Source organism: Uloborus diversus, chromosome 4 (assembly GCF_026930045.1).
Source record: "Uloborus diversus isolate 005 chromosome 4, Udiv.v.3.1, whole genome shotgun sequence".
NCBI classification, from domain to species: Eukaryota; Metazoa; Arthropoda; class Arachnida; order Araneae; family Uloboridae; genus Uloborus; species Uloborus diversus.
The window spans coordinates 163,526,154-163,551,261 of NC_072734.1; the positions used below are offsets into that span (position 1 = coordinate 163,526,154).

The window sequence follows — 25,108 nt, forward strand, 5'->3', positions numbered from 1 at the left end:
TAATTATTTTTTCTTTTTCCCTTTGATTACTGATATGCCACAGCAAATAGCCTGTATTTTGTTTTCACTACATAACATATATTCAATCAGTGGTTATAATGGATTTACATATTAATGAGCTTCTAAAACAATTAAATTTAACTCAATATAAATTGATTTTTTTTTGTAAAGGTTGAGCCTTTTTGGTCTTCATTTAATTTTTTTGTATGCATGTAAATTTTTAGTCTATTACATCCTAAATAAAGCTGCGTTAAAATTTTAAACATATTTGTGTACTTACAGTGAAGCACCGTTTATACATTTTTGAAGGAACTGTATGAAAAAAGCGTATAATAGATATAAGTTAATGTGTATTAGACTCTGCAAGGACCAATTTAAAAAACATATAAATGGTGCTTTACTGTATTTAGACTCGTTGTCAAATTGAATAGTTTTTGAATGAAGTGTTTTCTTTGCCATAAAAACAAACACAAAGCATTCAAAAGTATAGCGATCTTGCTGATTGATGTTCTTGAAAAATCAATGCATTTCATTATTTTACTTTACAAGAAAGTTTGTTAAGTGTAATCTTTTTTGAGGTTAATAAAATGCATCCCAAAAATTAAAACATTTCAAAGGAAACATTTTTGATGAACCACAAAATATTATGGTATGTGTACCGAATTTTGAGAATAACATATGTTTTAGAACACAAAATATTTCAATGTATACGGATTAAAAAAAAAAATTACACTACAGCTTTTTAATTAGACAAGTGATATGCATTATTTTATCAACTTAAGTAAAATAACATGTTGCATGGGAAAGTAAAAGAAAAACCCTTTATTAATTCTTCAAATCGATGCAATTTACACATAAAGCTTCACAAATATGCACAAGGTAGCCCACAACCAAAAATTTCAACATTTTGTAATAGCTCACTTCAAAGGATTCTAGGGTTTTAAGTTGAATCAACTGTTTCCAGGGTAAGGTTCATGTTTTGATTTCTTTTTCTTTTTTTTCTTCTGAGGGTCACTTTTAATTATCATTTTTATTTTCCCATTTTCTTCTTTTCTTGTCACTAAGGAAAATGTGATACTTTGAAGAAGGTTTCATAGTTAATTTGAAACAAACATGATATATTCATTGATCCCGACAGCTTCAGAGCATTTTAGAGCAGTATTGTAAACATCAATACTGGTCAATAAAAAATCAATAGTTGGTTAAACTTTAACAATTTACACTGGTTTAAGAAATTAAAAGAATTTTCAGATTTGGTCAATTATCTCCAGAACTACTGAACCGATTTTAATGAAATTTCGTATGTGCATACATTGCAGGGACCGCGTTAAGCATTCGCCAATGCGCCAAATACGATAAAATCGGTGAACAAAATTCGAATTTGGCAAATTTATTGGCGAACAGAAAATTCTCTAAAATATACACAGAGGGAAAAAAATCCCCCTTCAGAAGTCAATCTAGATAAAAATTAAGTCCGTTCACAAAATTTGGTCCCCTAAAAACGAACCTTTCACAAAACTCCCAGACTAGCAATCTGAAAGTTGTTTTATCCTCGGAACACTCCGAGCAGATTGAGGTGTGCGCACGCGCGTTAGCATCGGATTGGAGGAAGGATGACGTTTGCCTCTCGCCTCTTTGCGTCACTGTACTTGCGCCTCTCGCTGATTGGATATCGAGTGCGCAACGTGGCTACTGAGTAAATAGTGTCGGCGGATGCCTTGTTGAATGGCACGTTTGTTTCATTGTGTTCGATGTCTGAAACATCGGAGTAAGATAGGAATGCAGCCTTTACTTCGTTAAAAGCTTTTATTTCTACTCTTAAATTTATTGAAGAATGATAAATATCACTTAAAGTTGTTTTTAGCCATTTTTTCCTTTGAAAAATTACATATCATTTGGAAAAACTACTTAATTTGCATTTTTTTTCTCACCAAATTCCTAAAAACGACAAAAATATATATTCCTGGATATACCCCTGCCCTTATCCTCAAAAAATTGTCAAAAATTAAGCTATGCTTCACTTTTTGGTTAAATATTTCTGCTGACAAAAATACATTTAAAATGAGTAAAAGTTAGTCTTTGACTAAAACTTTTGAAATTTGGCTAACACTTTAAAAATTCGGCGAATTTACTGGCGAACGATTCGAAATCCTTAGCGTGATCCCTGCATTGAAGCAATACAAAACAATAAACCCCCCCAAAATTTAAAATACATACGCATGATCATAAATAACACTCATTAAGAGTCGGATGGCATGAAACAGCGGTTGCAAAATTAGACAAAAAATGGGTTAGTAGGGTGCATGGTCCCCTCTAACAGACGTATAGGCCTCGCAGTGTGACTCCATACTTGAAATGAAGCAATTTATGCTTAAGCAATTAATTTCACTCGTTCTACAACGCCATTCTAAGGCTATGGATGGTTCCCGGAGGGGTGTTGCGAGTTGTTATTGCCCTCCCGAGAACGTCCCAGACATGTTGTATAGGGTTGGAGTCTAAAGATCTGCTTAGCCAATCCATCGAGTGAATGTTCTCCTCTTCCAGAAATTTGCCAACCAGAAGAGCTTTCTGTGGCCTTGCATTAACATCCATTAAAATTAACTTGGAGCTAACAGCCCCCCTCAAGAAGTGAGCATAGAGCTCCAAGACCACATCCCTATACCTTGCAATTGTCACAGAGCCGCTCGCAAAGACATGGAGGGGTGTGCGGCCATCCAACATGATGCCTGCCCAAACCGTCAAACCACCACCATAATGGTCGATTTCTCCAATATTGGAGGGTAGGTAGCAGGTTCCTACTTCTATACATGTAAACGTAGGACAAGAATAGTCGTTTAAGCTGAAATGTGACTTGCTATTTGCCTTCTAATATCCGCAAAATCGACCATTATGGCAGTGGTGGTTTGACAGTCTGGGTTGACATTTTGGATGGCCGCACACCCCTCCATGTCTTTGAGAGAGGCTCTGTGACAGTTACGAGATATAGGGATGTGGTCTTGGAGCCCTATGATAAACTTTTGAGGGGCGCTGTTAGCTCTGAGTAAGTTTTAATGGATGTTAACACAAGACCACATACAGCTCTTTCTGGAAGGGGAGGATATTCACTCGATGGATTGGCCAAGTTGATCCCTAGACTCCAATCCTGTAGAACATGTCTGGAACGCTCTCAGGAGGACAATAGCAACACCCCTCCGGGAACCATCCATAGCCTGAGAACGGCGTTGTAGAACGAGTGGAATTAATTGCTTAAGCATAAACTGCTTCATTTCAAGTATGGAGTCACACTGCGAGGCCTATATGTCTGTTAGAGGGGACCGTACCCCTACTAACCCCCCTTTGTTTTAAATTTTGCAACTGCTGTTTCATACCATCCAACTCTAACGAGTGTTATTTATGATCATGCTTGTGTATTTTAAATTTAGATGATTATTTGTTTTGTTTCAATGTATGTACATACCAAGTTTCATTAAAATCAGTCTAGTAGTTCTGAAAATAATTGACCAAATCTGAAAATTCTCTTAATTTCTTACACCAGTGTATAAAGAATTCCATTAAAAATTTTGAAGGTACTTCTTTTGTTTTAAATGCTCTTTATTTTAACATTCAATTACACAAAAAGTCTTAGAAATACTCTACACATTCTTGATTAGAAAGCATAAAATAAAAGTAACATTTCACGAACAACCAACATTTTCACAAATGAACTTTAACTAAGATACTGGAATCTTTCAAACCATGATTAATTTTCACTAATTTTAAAAGAAGATTCATGTTCCGGAAAAATAAAAGTTACATACTTGGAGAGAGGAAAAAGATTTTCTGCCAACAGTTTGCATTGGTAGTAAGTATGTATATTTTTCTGGTAACAGTTCAACTTCAAAAATTGATTACTTGCATTTATTGTTTAAGAGCAATGTAACAAAATATTTTGAAATTTGCATGTTAAGGAACTTAGGAAGCCATCTTTGAAATTCCCAGTAAAAGGTTCAAAAGATGGCTTATTTTATTAATTCTAAAGCAAATTATAAATAAGTAAAAGTAATTATACTCAGTGAAATGTTTTATTATGGCTATGTCTCAAATTTCATTAGTGTCCCTAATATTACCCCCCCCCCCCCCCCCCCCGTCTTCACACCAGCAAATCCCCAGACATTCTGCAAAAATCTCTTTGATATCGTAGCTGGGATCGAACAGTAAAAAATCAGCCGGCTAAGTTTAATAGTTAATGGATATATATATCCGATGCATCCCTAGTTTCTAAAGAATTCCATCTCAAATTACAGCTTAACATAATTTTGAAAACACTTCCCGATTTCCATATACGTATAAATTATAAACCCTTGTCTTAACTTCGGATTCTCATAATACTGCTGTATGCCTATTTTATTTTAGAAAAAATAATAATAAATACAGAAAAATGCAATAAAATCTTACCTAAAGAATTGGAGAATTCAGGACTGGAATGATCAGTTAAATCATAATTAGAAACAGCAGGAAATGGGCTAGTTTCTTCAACAGTGTCAACATCAATTGTCTCATATTCATCTTGAAAACTTGGAGATGGCTTATAGCTTAGAAAAAAAAAGATATACAAGCTATTAGTTGGCTCAGTTTCGAAAATAGGTATAAACTTTACTTGTTTTCTTATTTTTAGTTAAAATATTCATTGAAATAGTTGACAATTCAAACTTTGTGCTTGCGTTTGAATAAAAATACAATTTTAATTGTTTACCAAAATATGACAGCATATTTTTCAGGCATATGTTAGCTATGCTACTTTCATTTTACCCAGGGGTGATAGTGGACTCAAGTAAAATTTTTTGAAGACTGAAATTTTCAGAAACTATGAAAGTTTGACCCCTCCTTCTCATCCCCCAAAATCTCTTCAAATATGCATACAAAATCAAAAAAAAAAAAAAAAAAAAAAAAACATATATATATATATATATATATTTTTGTTTTAAATAATTTTTCAGTTTTAGAATGTTGTCAGCCTAAAATGTTCGGAAAGGGCAACCCAAACCTTTCAGAATTTACAAGGTCACAAACATCCTTGATTTTACCAAATGCACGTGAATAAAGTTTGTGCGACTAAAATTATTTTGATCTGTTAGTAAAAAAAAACGTAAGATTTTAAGAGAATTTTTAGCGATGATGACTCTAATGTTGAGAATCAGTGTTAAGACTTCTACCATACACTGAAGAGCCCAAACATTATGAACACCTCTAACTTTTTCAAAGAACTCGTCTGGAGGATGTGGAGACACATGATGAGGTGGGATTGGTATATAACTGGGGCTGGAGAAGGTAAGGCTTCATTCGAGCACTTTCTTTTGCAAGTTATGGGAAAGGGTAAAAATCTTACGAATTTGAGAGAAGGCAGGTTGTGATGGCCTGAAGACTAAAAACGAGTATCTCAGAAACTGGAAGACTGGTAGGTTGTTCACGATCTGTCGTTGTTAGTACTTATGCAAAGTGGAAAAACGACGGTGAAACCAACAGTAGGAGTAAAGGTGTTGGACGCCCATGCATCGTCAAAGATAAGGAACATCAGAGATTAGGCCGCTTGATCAAGCGAAATCGGAGGCAGACTTTTGGAGACTTGGAGGCAGGAGATCAACTAACAGCTCAATACAATGCAGGTGTGAGGGGAAGTGTTTCCAAACACACAGTTCAGCGGACACTTTTGGATATGGGACTGCGCAGCAAATGTCCCACTCGTGTGCCTCTATTGACCAATCATCATCGCCAACTACGCCTGCAGTGGGCTCGAGAACTCAGAGACTGGTCCTTGGATGACTGGAAGAGAGTTGTCTGGTCCGACAAATCGCGATTTCTTGTTCATAACGTGGATGGTCGTGTCAGGGTTTGCCGTCTTACAGGTGAACAGTTGTTCCCGTCTTGTACCGTTGGTTGTAAACAGGCTGGTGGTGGCGGTATTATGATTTAGGGGACTTTTTACTGGCAGGCTCTGTGACCCTTAGCTGTGGTAGAACATACCATGAAGGCTGTGGATTATCTGAACATCATGGCAGATCAGGTGCACCCGTACATGACGTCAGTCTTCCCTACTGGAAATGGCATCTTCCAGCAGGACAATGCTCCATGTCACAAGGCTAAAATTGTGCTGGAGTGGTTCCAACAGCATGATGAATTTCAATTAATGCCTTTGCTACCAAATTCACCGGATTTTAATCCTATAGAGCACATTTGGGATTTCATGGAAAGGCAGCTCAGAGATGAAACACCACCATGTAAAGATATCTCAAATTTGCGTGAACGCTGCATTAACATTTAGTACAATCTATCCCCAGACGTATATCAAGGGCTTGTGGCATCCATGCCAAGACGAGTCGCAGCTGTTTTGCAGGCCAAAGGTGGCACAATGCGTTATTGATTGGGTGGTCATAATGTTTTGTTTCATCAGTGTATTTAAATTACAAGTGCACTCTTGCACCTCCCCATCAGCATCCATGCTTGGTACATCATTTAACAATGGAATTGGTTAAGAAGAAGGCAATATTTTCACCCAATGAATTTCAAATATTCCCAGTCTTGACAATAGCCTAAATATGTTGGAAATTTTAATGCCTACAATCTTTTTTTTTTCAAGGATAATGCAACTATTTGCATAAAATGAAAATAGTTCAAGGCACTATAAAAATGTTGTTCTCATGTTTGCATGTTAGTTAGAATCAGTTGATAGTTTCTGTCATCAAACATTTCTTCTTAAAAACGTTATCAAACAATATTTTATGAGATAAATTAATACCTGTGTGCAGAACAGTAATGTAAGAAATAACAACATCAGAAAAGCACAAATTCACAGATTACTGCAGACACGTGTTTTGGCGTTACAGGAAACACCTTTTGATTTCTTTTCATACATAAGCTCATTACTTTTTGCATTGAAAAAGGCATTCCCTGTAACGCCGAAACACGTGTCTGCAGTAATCTGCGAATTAGTGCTTTTCTAACATTGTTATTTCTTACTTTAATATTTTATGAGTCAAATTCGGAAAATTAATTTTCCTTCAGAGATTCTCTTTCGCATTTTGGACAACACTGAACCTGAGCATCCCCACTTATGAAAAATGGTGCTGCTGTACACATGTAGATAATTAAATGTGAACAAATATTTTTTAAACAACAGAAATACCATGTATGTAAAAACATATTATTCATTTAAATAATTAACCAAATTAATTGCACAGTTTGCAAACCTTTACTCATAGATGTCATACTTTTAAAATTGGAAAATTATCTAATAAGTTAAAATAAATGTAATTTAAAAACAATTTACCTAGAATCTAACTGAGGCATGGTAGTCTTTGTTTGTGGTTTAGATGCTGAACAACTGCCTTTTTTCGTACGTTTATTGCCAGATTTTGTAGCATGACCATCAAGCTAAAAATAAAAAAACATGCATGTAATTATAATTTAAGAAAACATAGTAAATATGAAGATAATTCCATACGAAAGATGTACTTTTACCATCAATGTAAAAGTAAATCTATTGATTTACAGGGCACAAAAAAACTTCTGATAGGACCTGTTTAAAAAACAAAACAGGGCAATTTTTGGGGCACAATTAAGCACACTCAAGACTATTTCACTCATAATACATAATTTTCAATGTTTCCAAAACAGTATGCAAAGTTTAAAAATAATAGATTCAGGAAAAATAATAATTAAAATAGTTTTTAGAAATTAAAATTATTGTAAGGGCAAACCTAACCTGGCAGCATTGTGAGGCTGGTCAGATCCTAATCACAGCATTTAGATGCTGCCATGTTAGGTTTGCCCCAACTATAGTTCATTTACACTTATTAAAATACAATGATTTACACATAAGCAAGAGTACACACGCAGAGCTTATGGTGATTTTTCCAAAACATAAGTAAAATGTTTTACAAATTTCAGGAATATGACCTACATATACAGTGGAACCCCAATTTTACATTTTCTGTTTCATACATTAACCTGCTTCCGGTGTCATTTTTTGTTGGTTCGTGAAAATTGTTGTACTACTAATATTGTTAAAATATTTTGGATTTTACGTTACACTTTTACAGAAAATTTGCTTAATACCTTTTCCTAAAAACAGATCACATTAAATTTTTTCTCAAAAAGACTCACAAAAAATTTCTTGCGGGTTCTTTTTCTCAAGTAAAATTTGTTTTAGGTGTTTAAAGCCACTACGTAATTTTTTTTTAGCGTCTCATTGCCTTTTTTTGTGAGTTGTAGGCCCAAAGGGTTTTCTCTGATCGTCCGATCACTGGATTGTTTCTTTGCAGCATATAAAAACCATTTTTGCTTCAAAATACAAGCACTTAATTACTTTCTAAGATACAGTATTTTAATTTTGATTATTTTTCTGGAAAAAGTAAAATTTGTTGCCACTTATAATGCAGAGCTCCTTATCGCTTTTAGATTCCATGGATTCCAACTGCTATTGCATTATCTGACCATGCTTTTATTGTAGAACTGGTTTCAGGTGGTGTGTGTTAAAGTTTTCCTTTCAGCAACATAGCCATTTTTATCATTTTAGAAAGTTTAGTCACTGCACTCTTTACCTGTAAGAAAAGTCTCAATTCAAAGCATTAAAACTCTTAAGGCAATTTATATTTGCAATTAAAAACTGAGAGACAAATTTAGTTATCAAACAAGTAAATACAGTTGGACCCTGATTTAACGAACCTTTATTTAACAAATTTTACTTTCCCCCCCACCTCGACTAAAATGAAGGCAAAAACCCCTATTTACCGAATAATAAACCCCAAATTAACAAATTATTTTAAAAACCAAAAAAAAAAAAAAAAATTTTTTTTTTTTTTTTGTTAATTTGAGTTAAGGAAAACTTGGATTGTTTTCCAAAGGTTGTATCCATATTATCCGAAATAGAAAAAGTCTTTCCTTGGAATCAATCTGCAAATTTTGACGGGCGAGGGGGCAGTCAACGAATATTGATTTTGATGCAGAAAGCAATAATGAAACTCACATTAAAACTTAACTTTTTCAAATGCTTTACCTGGCCTATTAAACTGTAAAAACATACATATCATACGGAAGGCTGCAAATGATATAGTATTTTCTTCTCTCCATAAAGCCGAAAGAAAACTACTATTTTGAGTCAAGTATCAAGGAAATTGTCAAACATCAAACATCATTATTCAGTAGTTTAAAATTTCAAATTAACTTTTGTGCATTCAGTCGTGAAATGCTGAATAAAAAGTTTCTAATTCAGTTTCACTTTCTAATTATGGATATTTCTGCACAGTTGCTTGTTAGGGGTTTCAGATAAGGCAAGTGCAGTTTTTGAAAAAAATTTTCAGACCCTGATATTACGAATAACCACGTATCAGCGTACAAAAGTTTTGGTCCCGATGAATACGTTAAATCGGGGTACTACTGTATTACACTCACTAGTTCATTTGACTATCAATTTACAATGCTTAGATCGTTATCTCCGCCCACGGTTTTACATCTTCCTGCTTAGTGCGTTTTTTATCACCAGTCAGACGTAATATGTAAAATTGGGGTTCCACTGTATAGGAATTTTTTACATTTAGTAAAATAGAGCACATAAATTTAATGTTCCATTTCTGGATTGAAAATTACATTTAGTCAAACTTCATTTTCACAACACTTGAACTTTTGACAAAATATTGTTATAAACAATGAGACACCCGAGCCGGAATCAACACAAAACACAAAATTAAACAATAGCACAAAATATTGTTAGTATTTTTAGGTTAACAATATTTTAAAGGGTAATTTAAACTGAAAATAAAATACTGGTGAAAGAGGGTGAAAAATTAAGCACACACTACGTAAATGTCCCAGCCCATAAACAACATGCTAGGATAGAGTACTATGGCCCGAGGTGAAAGAGTAATTCTAAGGCCCTGTACACAAAATACTCAATTTTTAAAAAACGAAAGTGTTTTATTATTAAATCAAAAAATCATTCTGGCTAGATAAATAACTAAAAAAAAAACATACCTCTTTAGAGTAAAGATCACTGTCATCTAAAAACAAAATTTTTGATTAATAAAGCTTCAGTACCTAAAATAACATAGAACTTAAAAATAACGCATAAAATAAAAGAGAATAATTTATATCCCTGAAAAACAGAAGAAAAAAAGAATTTATTTGCAATTTATATACGTTACTTCAGGCTTTGAAAAATACTTTTCTACACTTAATTTTAAGCACTCAGAGGATTTTGAAACTGTAAGCAGATATTTTGTCAAATTTTGAACAAAAAACTTTTTTACCATAACACATTACAGTCGAGCACCAACTTACGTAAGGGATGCATTCCCAGGCTCCTTGCGTAAGCCAAATTTCACATTGTGGAAAAATATACATATACAATTTTTTAGAAGCATACCAAATTCTTTTAGACACTTGTAAACACCCCTCAAACTGATTTAAAGCCTTCCTTAACTATACATTACAGTTTCTTACATAAAGAACTGAACTTTTACTGTATTTAAAAAATAAAAAAAGGTGTTTTATTAAACATAAAATCCTTTAAGATGCACAAAATGAATGATTGATGGGAGGGAAAGACATTAAATAAAACACAGTATGCACAGTATGTAGTAATAATAAAATGTTGTACTATAAGAGTACAGTATTGTAGGTACAGTAATAATATTTGTAATTTAAAAAATGAAGTTGATGATTTATGCTCCATGATCAGATTGTTATTCTTATCTAATACATATTTAAATACGGTTGCTTCGTCTTTTCTTTTATAACGTTTCCATTTATGGCAACAACCCCTCTTCCTGATTTCTTTAATCCAGAGTACAAGAGCAGCTTCCATTTTCATAATATTTACTTTGCTTAGACTGCAAGCTTCAATATTGAAACTAAGTTCTGAACTTTCACGGATATTTTTTTGTTTTGACTTACAATGGTACATATGGAAGATTCACTCATTCTTATTGTCGTGCTACCGTCGACGTTTTGCAGTTGTTCAAGCCTATCGAGAATCTTGACGCTTTTTTTTTTGTCAGAAACTTTCATTTTCTTCCCATCTTCATAAAATTTAGATGAAACAGCGCACTATGGTGCCATTATATTTCATCAATTTTAATATTCAAATACAAATACAAAAGTGACGACCAGCAGCAGGCTATGGGCCCAGCTAGGCTGGTCCTAGTCAATTTACAATCCCCAGTGAAGATCAATGGCCCTCTTAAAACTATCTACCCCCTTGCTCATTACCATCTCTTCCAGTAAGGTGTTCCAAGGTTCCACTACCCTGCTAAAATAATAATTTTTCCTAATATCCATGTTAGCCTGAGATTTAAATAGCTTAAAACAATGACCCCTTGTCCTGTTTCCAGTGCTAAACTTTAGCCCCGTAACATCTTAAATTTTAATAAATTTAAACAGCTGAATCATGTCCCCTCGGTCTCTTCTTAGCTCAAGACTACATTTTTAGCATTCTAAGCCTGGAATCGTAGTCTAAATGAGAAAGTCCATTTATTAGCCTTGTAGCCCGCCTTTGAACCCTTTCCAATATATTGATATCTTTCTTAAGATAAGGAAATCAAAACTGAACGGTATGCTCCAAATGAGGTCTTACCAAACTTCTATATAAGGGCAGAAGAACTTCTTTAGATTTGTTTGAAATAGATCTATTGATAAACCCAAGCATCTTATTGGCTTTGTTATTGTTAGATTTAAGACTTTAAATCAGTTTAAAACAATCAACTTCATTTACATAATTTTACTTAAGAATGTTTTTTTTTTAATCGGAATTTCAGTTTGACAACACTCTTAAGGTTTTGTACATTCTTCAAGATTCAGTTTAACAGATTATTCCATGTTTTGATGTGTCGTGTTTGGTAGTTATGTTATATGTTTAATATGTTGTTTGTTAGCCATTTTTACTATTAGTCGAAATAAAATTCTTTTATATGAGAATATTGCTGAACTCTGCTGAGTAATTTAACAGGTTTTGGTCCCAGGCATAATTCTCTACAGATAAATAGTAGAATTTTGACTATAGGGTTTGTAAAATGGCGGAAGAAAAAGAAACCTTCGTGAAACTTAACGGCACAAATTATGAAATTTGGAAGTTTAAAATAGAAATGTACTTGACTGATAAAGACTTATGGGATGTAACAGTGCATGGTATGCCTGAAAAGGCTGGAGATGAACAGAATGCTTGGGTTAAAGCAAATAAATCAGCTTGAGCTAAAGTTGCGCTGTGTGTTGAAGATAATCAGCTGATTCATATCAAGCATGAAGAAAAGGTATGTGGAATTCCTTACGGAAAATTTATGAACAGAAGCATTTAAATACCAAACTATTTTTGCAAAGAAAATTGTATACATTCAAGTAGAAAGAATCTGTTAGCATGAAAGATTATATTCAAATTATTTTAGAAGTTGTTGATCAACTTAGAGGTTTGGGAAAAATTATTCCTGAAGATGATATAGTGGCATTACTATTGTGTGGAATGCCTGAAGGTTATGATTCGCTAATTACAAGTTTAGAAGCGCGACCTTCACAAGCATTGTCATTAGAATACGTGAAAGGAAAATTCATTGCTATATATGTACGTAAGGAAGAAACTAAAATTTAACTTCGAGCAAAATGTGTTAAAAACAGCTGTAAAATCTAAGAAGATTAAAACTGAAAACTTCAAGACGATGTCTGAAAACAAATTTAGAAGAGTTTCATTTTTGTAAGAAGCCTAATCATATAAAGAAATTTTGTCATTTGTGGAAGGCGGAGCAGCGTAAATTAGAAGACCATAAAGTCAAGAAAATTTTAGATGAAAATAAAGAATGCAAACATATAGAAGATAAAGAATTTCAATGTTTTAAAATTAATTCTAGGAATTCTTGTAAAAATTGGTACATAGGTTCGGCTTGTTCTGCACACATGACAAATGATAAAGATTTCTTTTCTGGAAATATGAAGTCAAAACAGGGAAAAGTAAGAGTTGCTAGTGGACAGCTATTGGATATTAAAGGAATAGGTGATGGTTTTATTGAATATGAAGGCAAAGATAAAGAAACCAAGTATATAAAAATCTTCAAAGTAGTGTACATTCCTGAATTAGATAATAATTTGTTATCTATCAAGTGTCTTGATCAGAAGAACTATTTTATTATATTTGGATCCAGTATGTGCACAAGTAAGAAAGATAATGAAACTATTTTTGAAGGACATTTAGAAGATGATTTATACAAATTGAACACTATTGAAGTTGCAAGTAAAGTTACAGAAGAATCGCATGTAAATTGTATACCTACGTGGCACAGAATATTTGGTCATCGTGAGCCTCCAGCGATTCAACAACTACAGGCAGGGTTCATACTCTATTCAGATGAAAACATTCCATGACTTTTCCAAGACTTTTTCATGACTTCATAAAAATTTTCATGACCTTGTTACATGAGGAGAATAGCACTCTATTTAACGTCAAACTTGCCATTTTTTGGAAATGAGCATTAGGGCAATTCCATGGTGTCAGACGTAAAAAATGAAGAAAAATTTCTCAGTTTTAATTCCATTTACCAAACATAAACTGTTCCAAAATGATCAAATTTATTTACAAGATACTTACTACATCCCACTGAATAAAAAATCATGTTAGTTTTTCAAAATAGATCCCTAAAGTATAAATTAAAAAAATTTAAAGAGTTGGTGTCGGACCAGGGTTGGTTAAAAAAACCAAAAAAAAAAAAAAAAAAACGGTTTTTTTGATTTAAATACTATTTGCGAGAAAAACAATTAATTTTCGGAAGGTAATTAAGGTTCCATGTAATTAACAGTTATTCAATAGTCACATTATACCTAATTTCTTGATTAATTAAAGAGATTAGAACAAAATTTTGTAACTAAATTAAATAATTAAAATAGCCTTCTGAGGGGAAATATTGATTGAAATGTTTGACTTGATTAACATATTAGTATGCATGTATACATAGACCCTTTATGATACGAAATACTGGCTTCATTTTTGATTTCATCTAATGAAAGCCAGATTAGGTCTTTTTTTCTACTAGAATTAGACATTCTTTTTAAAACAATATGAGTAAGTAACTTTTGTAAACTGCACAGGTAAGCTAAGGCAAAGCAAATACCAAAATCCCAATTCCGATGAACAAAAGGGGGAAAAAACTAAGAATTATCTGCACCCAATAGTCATAAAGCAGCATAGGTGTATAGCCAATCAAAATCTTTTGAGCACACAGAATCCAAAAAAAAAAAAAAAAAAAAGACACCAATGGAGAGTGTAGTTTATATGTGAAGATTTATATATTTCACAATCAATTTTTACACATACATTTGCATTTTGCTCTGGGAATTTAAAAATTTTTCTTTTAATCTTCCTACATTATAATATAAGGAACTATTATGTATCATAATATGAAGTATAAGCTTTTTTTTTTTAATTTGATTCAAAAAATATTATTTGTGTTCACCTGCAGAACAAATCTTAATTTTTAGGTGCAAACAATTAAGTTAGACTGTTGATTACCTTACAAGTCATAGTTAAAATTCCAGGAAAGTGCAAATAAATGGGCAAAAATGTCACACCCCTGCAACAGGAGTGATCAATATAATGGATTGCATCTACAATAAAAGATTCAATCCTTAGTAAATCTTAACTAATCATGCAAATTAAGCATAATGATGGAAGTTGACTGAAATCTGCTTTATGGCACATATATGAAATAAAAAATATATTAATATTTTTTTTCGATTAAAGCTTGTAATACATTTTGAAGAAGCAACTTTGCAATTTTAGTATTTATCTCTGCAACTTAGCTAGGAATTTAGCATAAATGGAATTTTACATTTTTCAATATGTGTGGGGAAATCAATGTAAACCTGTAAAATGGATTGTTTTTTTTTTTTTTTTTGCCTTTTTAAAAAAAAAAAATTTTTTTTAAAAACCGCATGGTTTTTTTAAAAAACCAATTGGTTTAAACTATGATTAAAACCATGGTTTAAACCAAACAACCCTGTGTCGGACGTAAACACACAAATAGTAAAACTGATGGTTCACTTAAAAATTGATAAAAGTCTGTGAATTGGCTTACATTTTAATTTTGAAAACAACATAAATCTGAAGTACACTTATGATTGAAGCATATATTACAGTTTTCAAATGATATTATAAGGAATAAAATTATTTAAAAAATATTTTTAGCTTGGTGTCGGACGTAAATTTTCGGTATCGGACGTAAATTGTTCATATTGGATGTAAACTATTGCTCTTAAATGTAAATACATAACAATGATTACAGTTATAAATATGTAAATTATAGGTTACATATACTGAAGCAAAATTTACCAAGTAAATTCAAAAGTAGGGTTGATTGGGGGAAGTGGGACACTGGGAAGTGGGTCACCCCTCCAAAAACTGAAATATCCATATGGTTTTTATACTTTTTTACATTGATCATATCATGGTTCATCATAGTGATTAGTTTTGCATATATTTGGGTTAAGTGGAATTTTTTTCTAGGTCAGAGAACTTAGTCAAAAAAAAAAAAAAAAAATCTGAACAATATTTTTTGGCGAGTTTAAGCAGCATTTTTCAAAGAAGTGTTTCCCGGTTAGCATTTATTTTTTTACGATCATTAAACATTCATGTACAGTTTAACTTAAAGTGCATTTTGCAGTCAGAATTTTTGAGTAAAATATTATTAAAAACTGTTTTAGAGGAGGGGCCCCACTTACCCCGTAAAATTTTGCTATAAGACGTCCCCACACTATGGGGTAAGTAGTCCCCCCCCCTAACAGTGAGGATTTGAAAATCAAAAGCAACTTTGATGAAATATTTGTATTACTGAAATACAAGACAACTATGATGACTTAGTAGGAATTGATAGTTCAGCTACAAAAGCTGGTGATTAGTTATTTGTGAAACTTACATGAAAGAAAACCATCAAGATTTATATGGGTTGAATGTTGATAATGGTTCTTCCTAAGCCAACTTTACATAGACGCAGTCATTTAGTGTTTCTAATTTCTTTTTACACTTATAGTTTTGGCAAATTTGTCAAAATTGATCTTAATCAACTGTATTATGTTCATTCAACACACCTTTTCTCAAAAGGGGTCCTACTTACCCCTATCAACCCTAAATGTATATACAATAAATTCACTAAGTTGTTTTTTATGCATGTTTCGCTTTAACTTTGAAATTAAAGGCAAAAAAAGGAGAAACACAGTTGAAAACATATGTTATTTAAAGGAATGTAACAGTGTCGGACGTAAATGGTGTCGGACGTAAAAAAATTTTTACGTCCGACACCTAGATTTTAGTAAAAAATATTCGCTTGTTACAAAATTAAAATAGGTTGCATCAAAGAGATTGAAATTCTTACTTTGTACCCAAAAATACATGTATGTAGCTTTAAAATTATTGGCTCAGCGTAATTAACTGCCCATTTTGGTGTCGGACGTAAAACACTTAATGTACCCCAGAGGAATTCTTTTACAAATCAAAATGAATTATATTTTGACGCATTTTTGCAACATCACCAGCAACACTCTGTATCTTTAAATGGTTATTCATCTCAATTCATAATATTAGCATGTATTTTTTGGAAAAAACAGAATTTCTTCGAGAGTCTCCAAACATGGTTTGAAAATACTCAAGATGTTGACCTTGGTTTAAGCTGCTGTAACTTATTTATAACTGAAGTGATCAAATTTTAGACAGGCATTTCAAAATATACAACTCTTTACCTTTAAAATGACACCTCATTTGTTTACATATTTTAGTTTTGAAAATTTGATCATCTGGTTGACCTTATCATGGAATTGCCCATTAACAAAACTGCTATGTGAATGCCACTACCTCTTAGAAGCTTGTGATGGAAAAAGTATAAATGTAAACCTAAAAAACTAAACTATTCTTATTTCTCTATATCATATAAATTTAAGTAAAGTAAAAATACAGTGAATGGAATATAATGATGCTTAAATCTTCATATTTTTTTTATTAACAGGCAGAATAAAAATGAATGGGACAAAGGTTGAATGAGTCATACGTTTCAATAAATTTGCTTCAAAGGTTATCTTTTAGTGTCCACAGTGCATTTAATCATCTACATAACTTAACAGTTTTTTGGTTCTTTAAAGTAAAGCTGCATTCTTTAGTAAATTCATGTTTCTAAACCAGATATTTATTTAAATAAAAAATTCAAAAATGAATAAATCTTCTCATTCAAATGTACTTGTTTGTTTATTTGCACATTTTCAAATTCATATAAATTAATAGGTTCAGGAATTCCAGAACATAGTGTTTGATTCATGATGTTGAACGCAGCAGTGGGTCACGTGGATTATTTTTGCGGGCCCTATGTAGGGCACAAAATCAAGAACGTGCAAGTTTGCTATTACAGAATATAAACTATTAGAAGTGTTGAAAACAATGGAAAATTCAAGATGAGTGATGTCCAAGCAGTAAAATCAAATTGCCAAAAAAGACGAGCGGCTGCTACAGAAGTGGATGCAATGAGATTTCAAAATTCAAATTTGTTTTTGAGATCGCTCAATTTTCCAGTTTTATTAGCTTTTATAAGTTCAATACTGTTAAATCACTCTAGGTTTCCAATGCTCTTTCAGCTACTGTTACTTTCTCTCTGGCCAGGACATTTTCCCATGACTTTAAATAAATTTCCATGACTTTAAATGAAAATTTCAATTTTCCATGACTTTTCCAGGTCTAAAATTTGCTTATTTTTCCCCCATGATTTTCCAGGATTTCCATGACCCGTATGAACCCTGTACAGGATGAACATTTAGCTACCAGTCTTAAAATGAGGAACTGTAAATGTAAAATTAAATGTTTATGTTGCGTAAAGACAAAGATTGTTCAAATTCCTAATCCACAGAAAAGTGAAAATAGAGCATTGAAAGTTGGAGATCTCTTTCACTCTGATCTTTGCGGAGCATTTCCCCTGCAAACTCCAAGTGGAATGCGTTACATGTTGACTTTGATAGATGACGAGTCAAGATTTTTTACAGTTTATCTGCTAAGACAGAAGAGTGGAGCAGCAGATAAGATAATAGAATTCTTCAATTATGTAAAAACCAAGTTCGAAAGAACTCCTAAAGTACTATGTACCGATGGAGGTGGGGAATTTGTAAAAGAGAAGCTGAAGAATTATTTTGTAAGGAATGGCATAAAGCATCAGCAAACAGTACCCTATTCTGCATCTCAAAATGGAGTCGCGGAAAGGCGAAACAGATATTTGGTTGAGATGGTCAAATGTATGCTGGAAGATTTCAAATTAGATCAAAAGTTTTGGGGAGCTGCAGCAATAACAGCGTGCTATTTGCAAAATCCTTTACCAACAAAAGCGCATAGCTTGACTCCTTATGAAATATGGAATGGAAGAAAACCGAAAGTTCAACACCTAAAAATATTTGGTAGCAGTGTTGTATATTACACTGTAAGAAGGAAGAAGTTGGAAAATAGAGGAAAAGAAGGTTAGGTATATTTCTCGGTTATGCAGAAAAATCAAAAGGATATCTAGTATTGAATAAAGAAAGCAACAAAGTAATTGTAACAAGAAATGTATTTTGTGTTGACAATTGCAACAATGAAATTTTAACAAGAGTTGAAGAAGATAAATAGCAAATTAATGAAGTAACTTGTGATTTATAGGAAGAAAATGAACCTAGGTGTGAAGTTAAAGAGACAAAAGACAAATGTAGACATTCTGAATGATCGAATAGGGGTGTATCTCCAGATAGATATGTATGCACTTATAAAACTGTTCAATCCCTTGAAGAACCTTCTTCTCGGAAAGAAATGAAAATGTTGCTGCAGGAAGAGCAGGAAAAATGGATAGAAGCAGCAAATGAAGAAATAGAATCTATCGAAAAGAAAGATGTATGGGAATTGACAGATTTGCCAAAAGGAAGATCAGCAATTGATACAAAATGGGTATTCAAAATCAAACAAGATGAAGCAAGCGAAATAAATCGCTATAAAATGAGGCTCTGTGCAAGAGGTTTTAACCAGAAGCCTGGTGAGGATTTCAGTCAGACATTTGCTCCAGTTTCGAATAATGCAACATTAAGATTATTGCTCACATTAGCAGCAGCACGCAATATGAAAATTAAACACTTAGATGTGAAAAATGCTTTTCTCAAAGCTGAGATTACAGAAGAATTATACATAAAATAACCAGAAGGCTACATTAAAGAAAATGAAAAAGAAAAAGTATATAAGTTAAAAGAAAGGTCTGTACGGTCTAAAGCAATCTGCAAGTGCTTGGAATGAAAAGATCAACAAAGTTTCAGCTTCAAATGGTTATTTGAGTAGTAACGTAGATCCATGCTTTTACTCAAGAAAAGAATCAAATGGTTGGAGTTCTATTCTACTTTACGTTGATGACATTCTGATTTATACTTTGGATGAAGATACAGAATTAAGAATGATAAATGTGTTAAAACAGCATTTTGAAATATCCGATTTAGGGAAAATCACTACTTAGGTGTTCAAGTAGAACGACTTGAAGATGGAAGCTTTGCAATTAATCAAGAAATGAAAATTAAGCAATTAGTAAAGAAATATGGATTTATTGAAGCAAAAGAATCAAATATTCTAATGAATTCTGAATTTATAAAAGATGAAGAAAAATCAGAGGAATTGGAAAATGGTGTCGCGTATAGAGAAGTAATTGGACCACTTCTATACATTTCAACAACATCGGGACCGGATATAGCTACAGCAGTTGGAATTTTATCAAGGAAAGTAAGCAAGCCAACAGAAAAGGATTGGAAAGCAGTAAAGCAAGTAATGCAATACTTGAAGAAAACCTCTTATTTCAAACTGAAATTTGGAGCAGATACAGCCAGTTTAGAAATATTTGTGATGCAGATTGGGCACGAAAATATTTCTGATCGAAAACCAACAACTGGTTACGTCATCATGCTTGGAAGTTCATTGATTGTACGGGCAAGTAGAAAACAAAATTCAGTACCTTTGTCTTCAACTGAAGCTGAATTTATTGCAGTATCGGAATCATTTAAAGAAGGCAAGTGGATAGTACAATTACTGAATGAAATCAAAGGTGATAAAAATAAAACATTTGTGGTGCATGATTATAATCAGGGCTGTATAACAATGGTCAAGAATGAAAGGGTGAGTCAAAGATCAAAACATATTGACTTTAGGTATTGTTTTATTAGAGAACTGTATGAAGGAAAAGCTATAGACAATAAGTATTGTGAATCAGAAAATATGATAGCAGATATATTTACAAAACCTTTAGGTAAACTTAAATTTGAAAAATTTAGAAAGAAAATTATTTCTGATGTAGCTGATTGAGGTGGGGTGTTTGATTTGAGACTTTAAATCAATTTAAAACAATCAGCTACATTTACATAATTTTACTTAACAATGTTTTTTATTATCGGAATTTCAGTTTGGCAATGCTCTTAAGGTTTTGTACGTGCTGCATTCTTCTAGATTCCGTTAAACAGATTATTCCATGTTTTGATGTGTCGAGTTTCGTAGTTACGTTATATGTTTAATATGTTGTTTGTTAGCCATTTTTATTATTAGTCGAAATAAAATTCTTTTATATGAGAATATTGCTGAACTCTGCTGAGTAATTTAACAGTTATTAGATATGCTGCACTGTTGACTAAACTTTAAATCCTGACTTATTAAGGCGCCCAGATCAGTAACTTTTTCTGCCTGACTAATGACTGAACCTTGCAAATAATAACTTGTACACTTATTTCCTTGCCCTAAATGTAGCACTTGACATTTCCGAACATTAACAGCCATACCCCATTTATCAGCCCACTCCGTAATATGATCTAGATCCTCTTGCAGCTGATTTTCTTGTTCTTCATTTTCTACAATCCCCATAACTTTGACATCATGAGCAAAACAATTCATGTTCCCAAAAATATTTTTATGATTATCATTCATAAAAACAATGAACAAAACAAGCCCTAACACTGATCCCTGTGGAACCCCGCTTAAAACCTCACTCCATTTAGAATAATTTCCCCTTTCAACTACCCTTTGTTTCCTTCCGGTGACTGGTTTTTTACCCAAATGAAAATTTTACCTCCTATTCCTATATCAGCTAATTTGCTGATATAGGAATAAAAAAAAAGAAAGAAAGATGCTAAGTGAATGCTATAACAATGCAATGCGTAGACTAGTTTGGTGTGGGAACTTTCACTGTTAGTGATGCCTAAAGGGATATAATAACATTCACGAAATCAATATTTAGTAGTCAATAACAAAGCCAATACTTCCTTCCAAAAAAAAAAATTGTGTTGTGGATGAGGAATTGGCGTTAGCTCTTAAATTTGTTACTCGCAAAAAATTCGCATTATAGCCATTTCACGTAAGTTGACTCGCATTGTAGCGGGAGTTGACTGTATATTCCGTTCTTAAAAGTCATAGTAATTCAAAGTAAAAAGCTAAACATTGTAATGAAAATAAATTATCAAGTTTACTTTGTTGAGAATAAAGATTATTTGGAGCTAATATCAGTACAATACAAGCCGAGATGTAACCAATGCCAAAGCTACAAACATCTGAGACATGACTGTGCGGTTTCAGCGTTTAAAAGCCCAAGTGGGATAGTTCCACCCTCTAGAGCAGCGTTTCTCACCCAATGGTCTAGCAGACTGGCACCAATTTGCAGAAAAATTTGACTGGTCCCCTGAGATTTTTGCTTGTTAGTGTTAAAAAAAGTTCCTTGCTTTAAAAAAAAAAAAAAACGACAAGGGGGAAAAAAAAATTCTATATAATGTCTCGTGCGTGAATTTTGTGATTAATTTTCTTACTTTTCAATGCTTTTTCAGCAATGTTTATCACTTCTGTATAATTATTACAATAATTACTTATCTGATGCTTAACATTTAAATATTTCTTGGAGCAGTTCTTTAACACTAAGTAAAGTTTTGTTTTTATAAAACTATTTGTATTATTATTATACATTTAAAAAAAAGAAAAAAACCTCAGTCCTTCGCAAAAAAATGTTTTTATATGTTTTTAACGATCTGCAAATGCAAGTTTTTTTTTTTTTTTCAGAAAAAAAAAGAAAAAAAAAAAAAACACCAGTCAACAAATTTTTTTTAATGCTCTTGCGAGTCAGCAGGTAAAAGAGGTTGAAAAATGCTGCTCTAAAGTCTGACCCAAAAGGCAAATTTGCTTCTTTGTTTTAATGTTTTTTATGCTAGGACAACAAAGATAGTAAGCCAGAACTGGAAAAAATATCAGAACGGCTTCAAACAGCTAAGACAAACATTTATCCTAAAAAACTCCCAGAGAAAAGTAAATGTGAATCTTGTAGGGGAAATAGGATTTGGATCCATTTTCAGAAAAACATATTAAGCAGATTTTCTGAAAAAAGGTAAAATAAAATGCGAATTTTTTTTTTTTTTTTTTAAATTAGCGATTTAGCAATTTTCACGGACCAAAGGAAAACATTGTTTGAAACAGGACAACATATCAAACTCTGGAAAATTAGGGTTCCCCTTTATAACTTAGATGTTTTCTTAAAGTATCAGCAATGTTTTCCAGATAGAAGTGAAAACTGATGTTTTATCTGAGACATCATTAATCTTTACTAATAATAAAGCTGAAAGTCTCTCTGTACAGAGGATGTCTATAGGATGTCTGTAGGATGTCTGGATCTCTGTGACGCGCATAGCGCCTAGACCATAGGGCCGATTTTCATGAAATTTGGCACAAAGTTAGTTTGTAGCATGGGGGTGTGCACCTCAAAGGGACTTTTCGAAAATTTGATGTGGTTCTTTTTCGATTCCAATTTTAAGAACAAAACTATCATAAGATGGATGAGTAAATTACGAAATTATCACAATGTGGAACCGTGACATGGGCACAAGCCAATTGGCGAGATACGAAATTATCATAACGTGGAACCGTAACATGGGTACAAGCCATTTGGCGAGAAAATTCACCATACATTATTTGTAAATATACAGGCAAACCAAAAGACCTTTTAATTTTTTTATTACGGGCAAAGCCGTGCGGGTACCACTAGCAGTAAATAAAAGAATTGAAAGGATGATTATGACATTTTTAATTATGGTAAAATGAACAAGCATTTCTACTAACCTTGCAGTAACCTGACTTTAGCATTCTTTGAAGCTCCTTTCTTAGATTGTTGCCTGCGTTTTTTACCTATCAATAAATATATAAATGAATGAATAAATAAATACAAACATCAAATGTCAGTACATGTTACACATAAAATAATTATATAAAACCTTCTACGAGTGCACATCAGTCAAAAGAAAAGTAGAAGCGAGCAAAGGAGACAAAGTTTTAAAAAATGTACAAAATATCAAGAAAAAAAAGTAAGTCACATTAAAAAAAAAAATTGCATTGCCTTTAGAGATAAAAATACAAGCAATCATGACACTTATTTTAGCTAAGAGATAAATACGTGGATAAAATCATTACGTAACACTAGAACAACTATAGTTGAGGCAAATATAAGATGGCAGCGTCCTTATGCTGTGATTGTGATCTGCATGACATTCAGAATGCTGCCAGGTTAGATATAGCTTAACTACAGAAAAAAATTAACCAATTGAACTTTCAAGTGAAAAAAAAAAATGTTGTCTAGAAATAACAATTATCTCAATTTTGACTAAAATTCAAAGAATTCAAAAGAAAATGCAATCTTACTTTTGCTTTGATCAGGAAAACTGTCAACTGATGTCTCAGCAAAGTTAGGCTGTGCTCTATAAGGGAAAAAAATCTAAAAAGATGTTATTTTGACATAAATTTCGGCAAGAATCTTGCCCTGAATTTTATCCGTTGGAATTATTTTTCAGATACGAGAATATTAAAGTAAATATGGTACACATAAAATTTTATTAAAAATGTGTCTCACCTCGTTGTATTTCGTTTGCTCTTCCGAGTAGTCAAACGCATGCATTTACCCAATTCTACTTTATAATCTTTTAAGTCATGTTTGTTATTGCAATTAGGACATGTGACAGTAGTACTCAATGGAGGTTCTTCTTGTTCTATAAAATGATTTTTAAAAAAAGAAAAAAGATTACTCTCTATTTTATATAAATATATTACAATTGAGGCAACTAAGTAGCAAAGGAATGTCAGTGCCAAAATTTAAAAAAATGGAGATAACCAGTACAAATAGTAGGAGAACCTCTCTGTTTTAGGGCAAGAGATGGTACTAGTAGTCCTGCTAAGTTCCGATATACAGCACGATTTAGAAAAAAAATAAAAAATAAATTAATTAATGAAAGCCAACCTAGGATCTAAACTTTAAACTTGTTTTACTCGAAACTTGAAATAGCCCACTTACATCCCCTTGCCTCTCATTGCCTCAAATAGCAATGATTACAAGTAGTTATTTAGAATTATTACAATTAGAATGGTGATTTTGCAAAAAACTAAAATGTATGGCAGCATTAGAAATCAGTAAAAAATCCTACTGGCCCTTCGGACCAGTCAACCTGAATATGTACTGGCCTGCAAACAACATCACTAGTACACTTTAAATTTAAATCTAAATATGATTGTACCAAAATTATAAGTTACTTTAATCTTTCTTGGTTCACTTTTAGCTAACTGATAAAACTTTAAGTGAAACAACAAATTGCAACTATAAATATTGAGATAGATATACTTAAATATACAGAATTACTGTACTGCAAGAAAAGGTCAAAACAGTAAACATGATATTAAATCACAATGCAAACACTTAAAACTGAACAGCAATATGAAACAAAAAGGCAAAACGTTAATATTTTCTCTACTGATGAGGCTTTTAAATATATTTAATGTTTCAAAATCAAAATTTTTTTATTTGGCAAAGTTTGTCAATCAACATTTAAATATGGTATCTTAAATAGAAAAGTGTACAGTCTGAAAATCTGTTTTACTAAGCAACCCTTAAAATAGGCTACCAAAAATTTGAGAATTGACCATTTTGACTTAGTTTCAGGATGTTAAGATATCGCTTCCTGAAAATGGAAATTTTAAAGAAAATCTAGCATTAAAAGGGAATGTTCAGAGTGAAATTAATAAAATACAAATAAATAGCTAATTTACCTGAAAAAATGAAAAAAA

The 25,108-nt window shown here is 32.4% G+C and overlaps 1 protein-coding gene across 1 annotated transcript; it reads right to left on the reverse strand.

The window, feature by feature from the left end:
• Positions 1-807: 807 nt before the first annotated feature.
• On the reverse strand, positions 808-24,035 carry LOC129221442 (uncharacterized). The gene is made up of 7 exons (XM_054855927.1): positions 23,904-24,035; positions 23,696-23,751; positions 23,120-23,185; positions 10,006-10,031; positions 7,304-7,407; positions 4,435-4,571; positions 808-1,060 (listed from the first exon to the last, which is right to left on the reverse strand). Exons 1-7 carry the CDS (start codon positions 23,942-23,944, stop codon positions 951-953), a joined length of 540 nt encoding a protein of 179 aa, XP_054711902.1. The 5' UTR covers positions 23,945-24,035; the 3' UTR covers positions 808-950.
• Between the last annotated feature and the right edge of the window lie 1,073 nt (positions 24,036-25,108).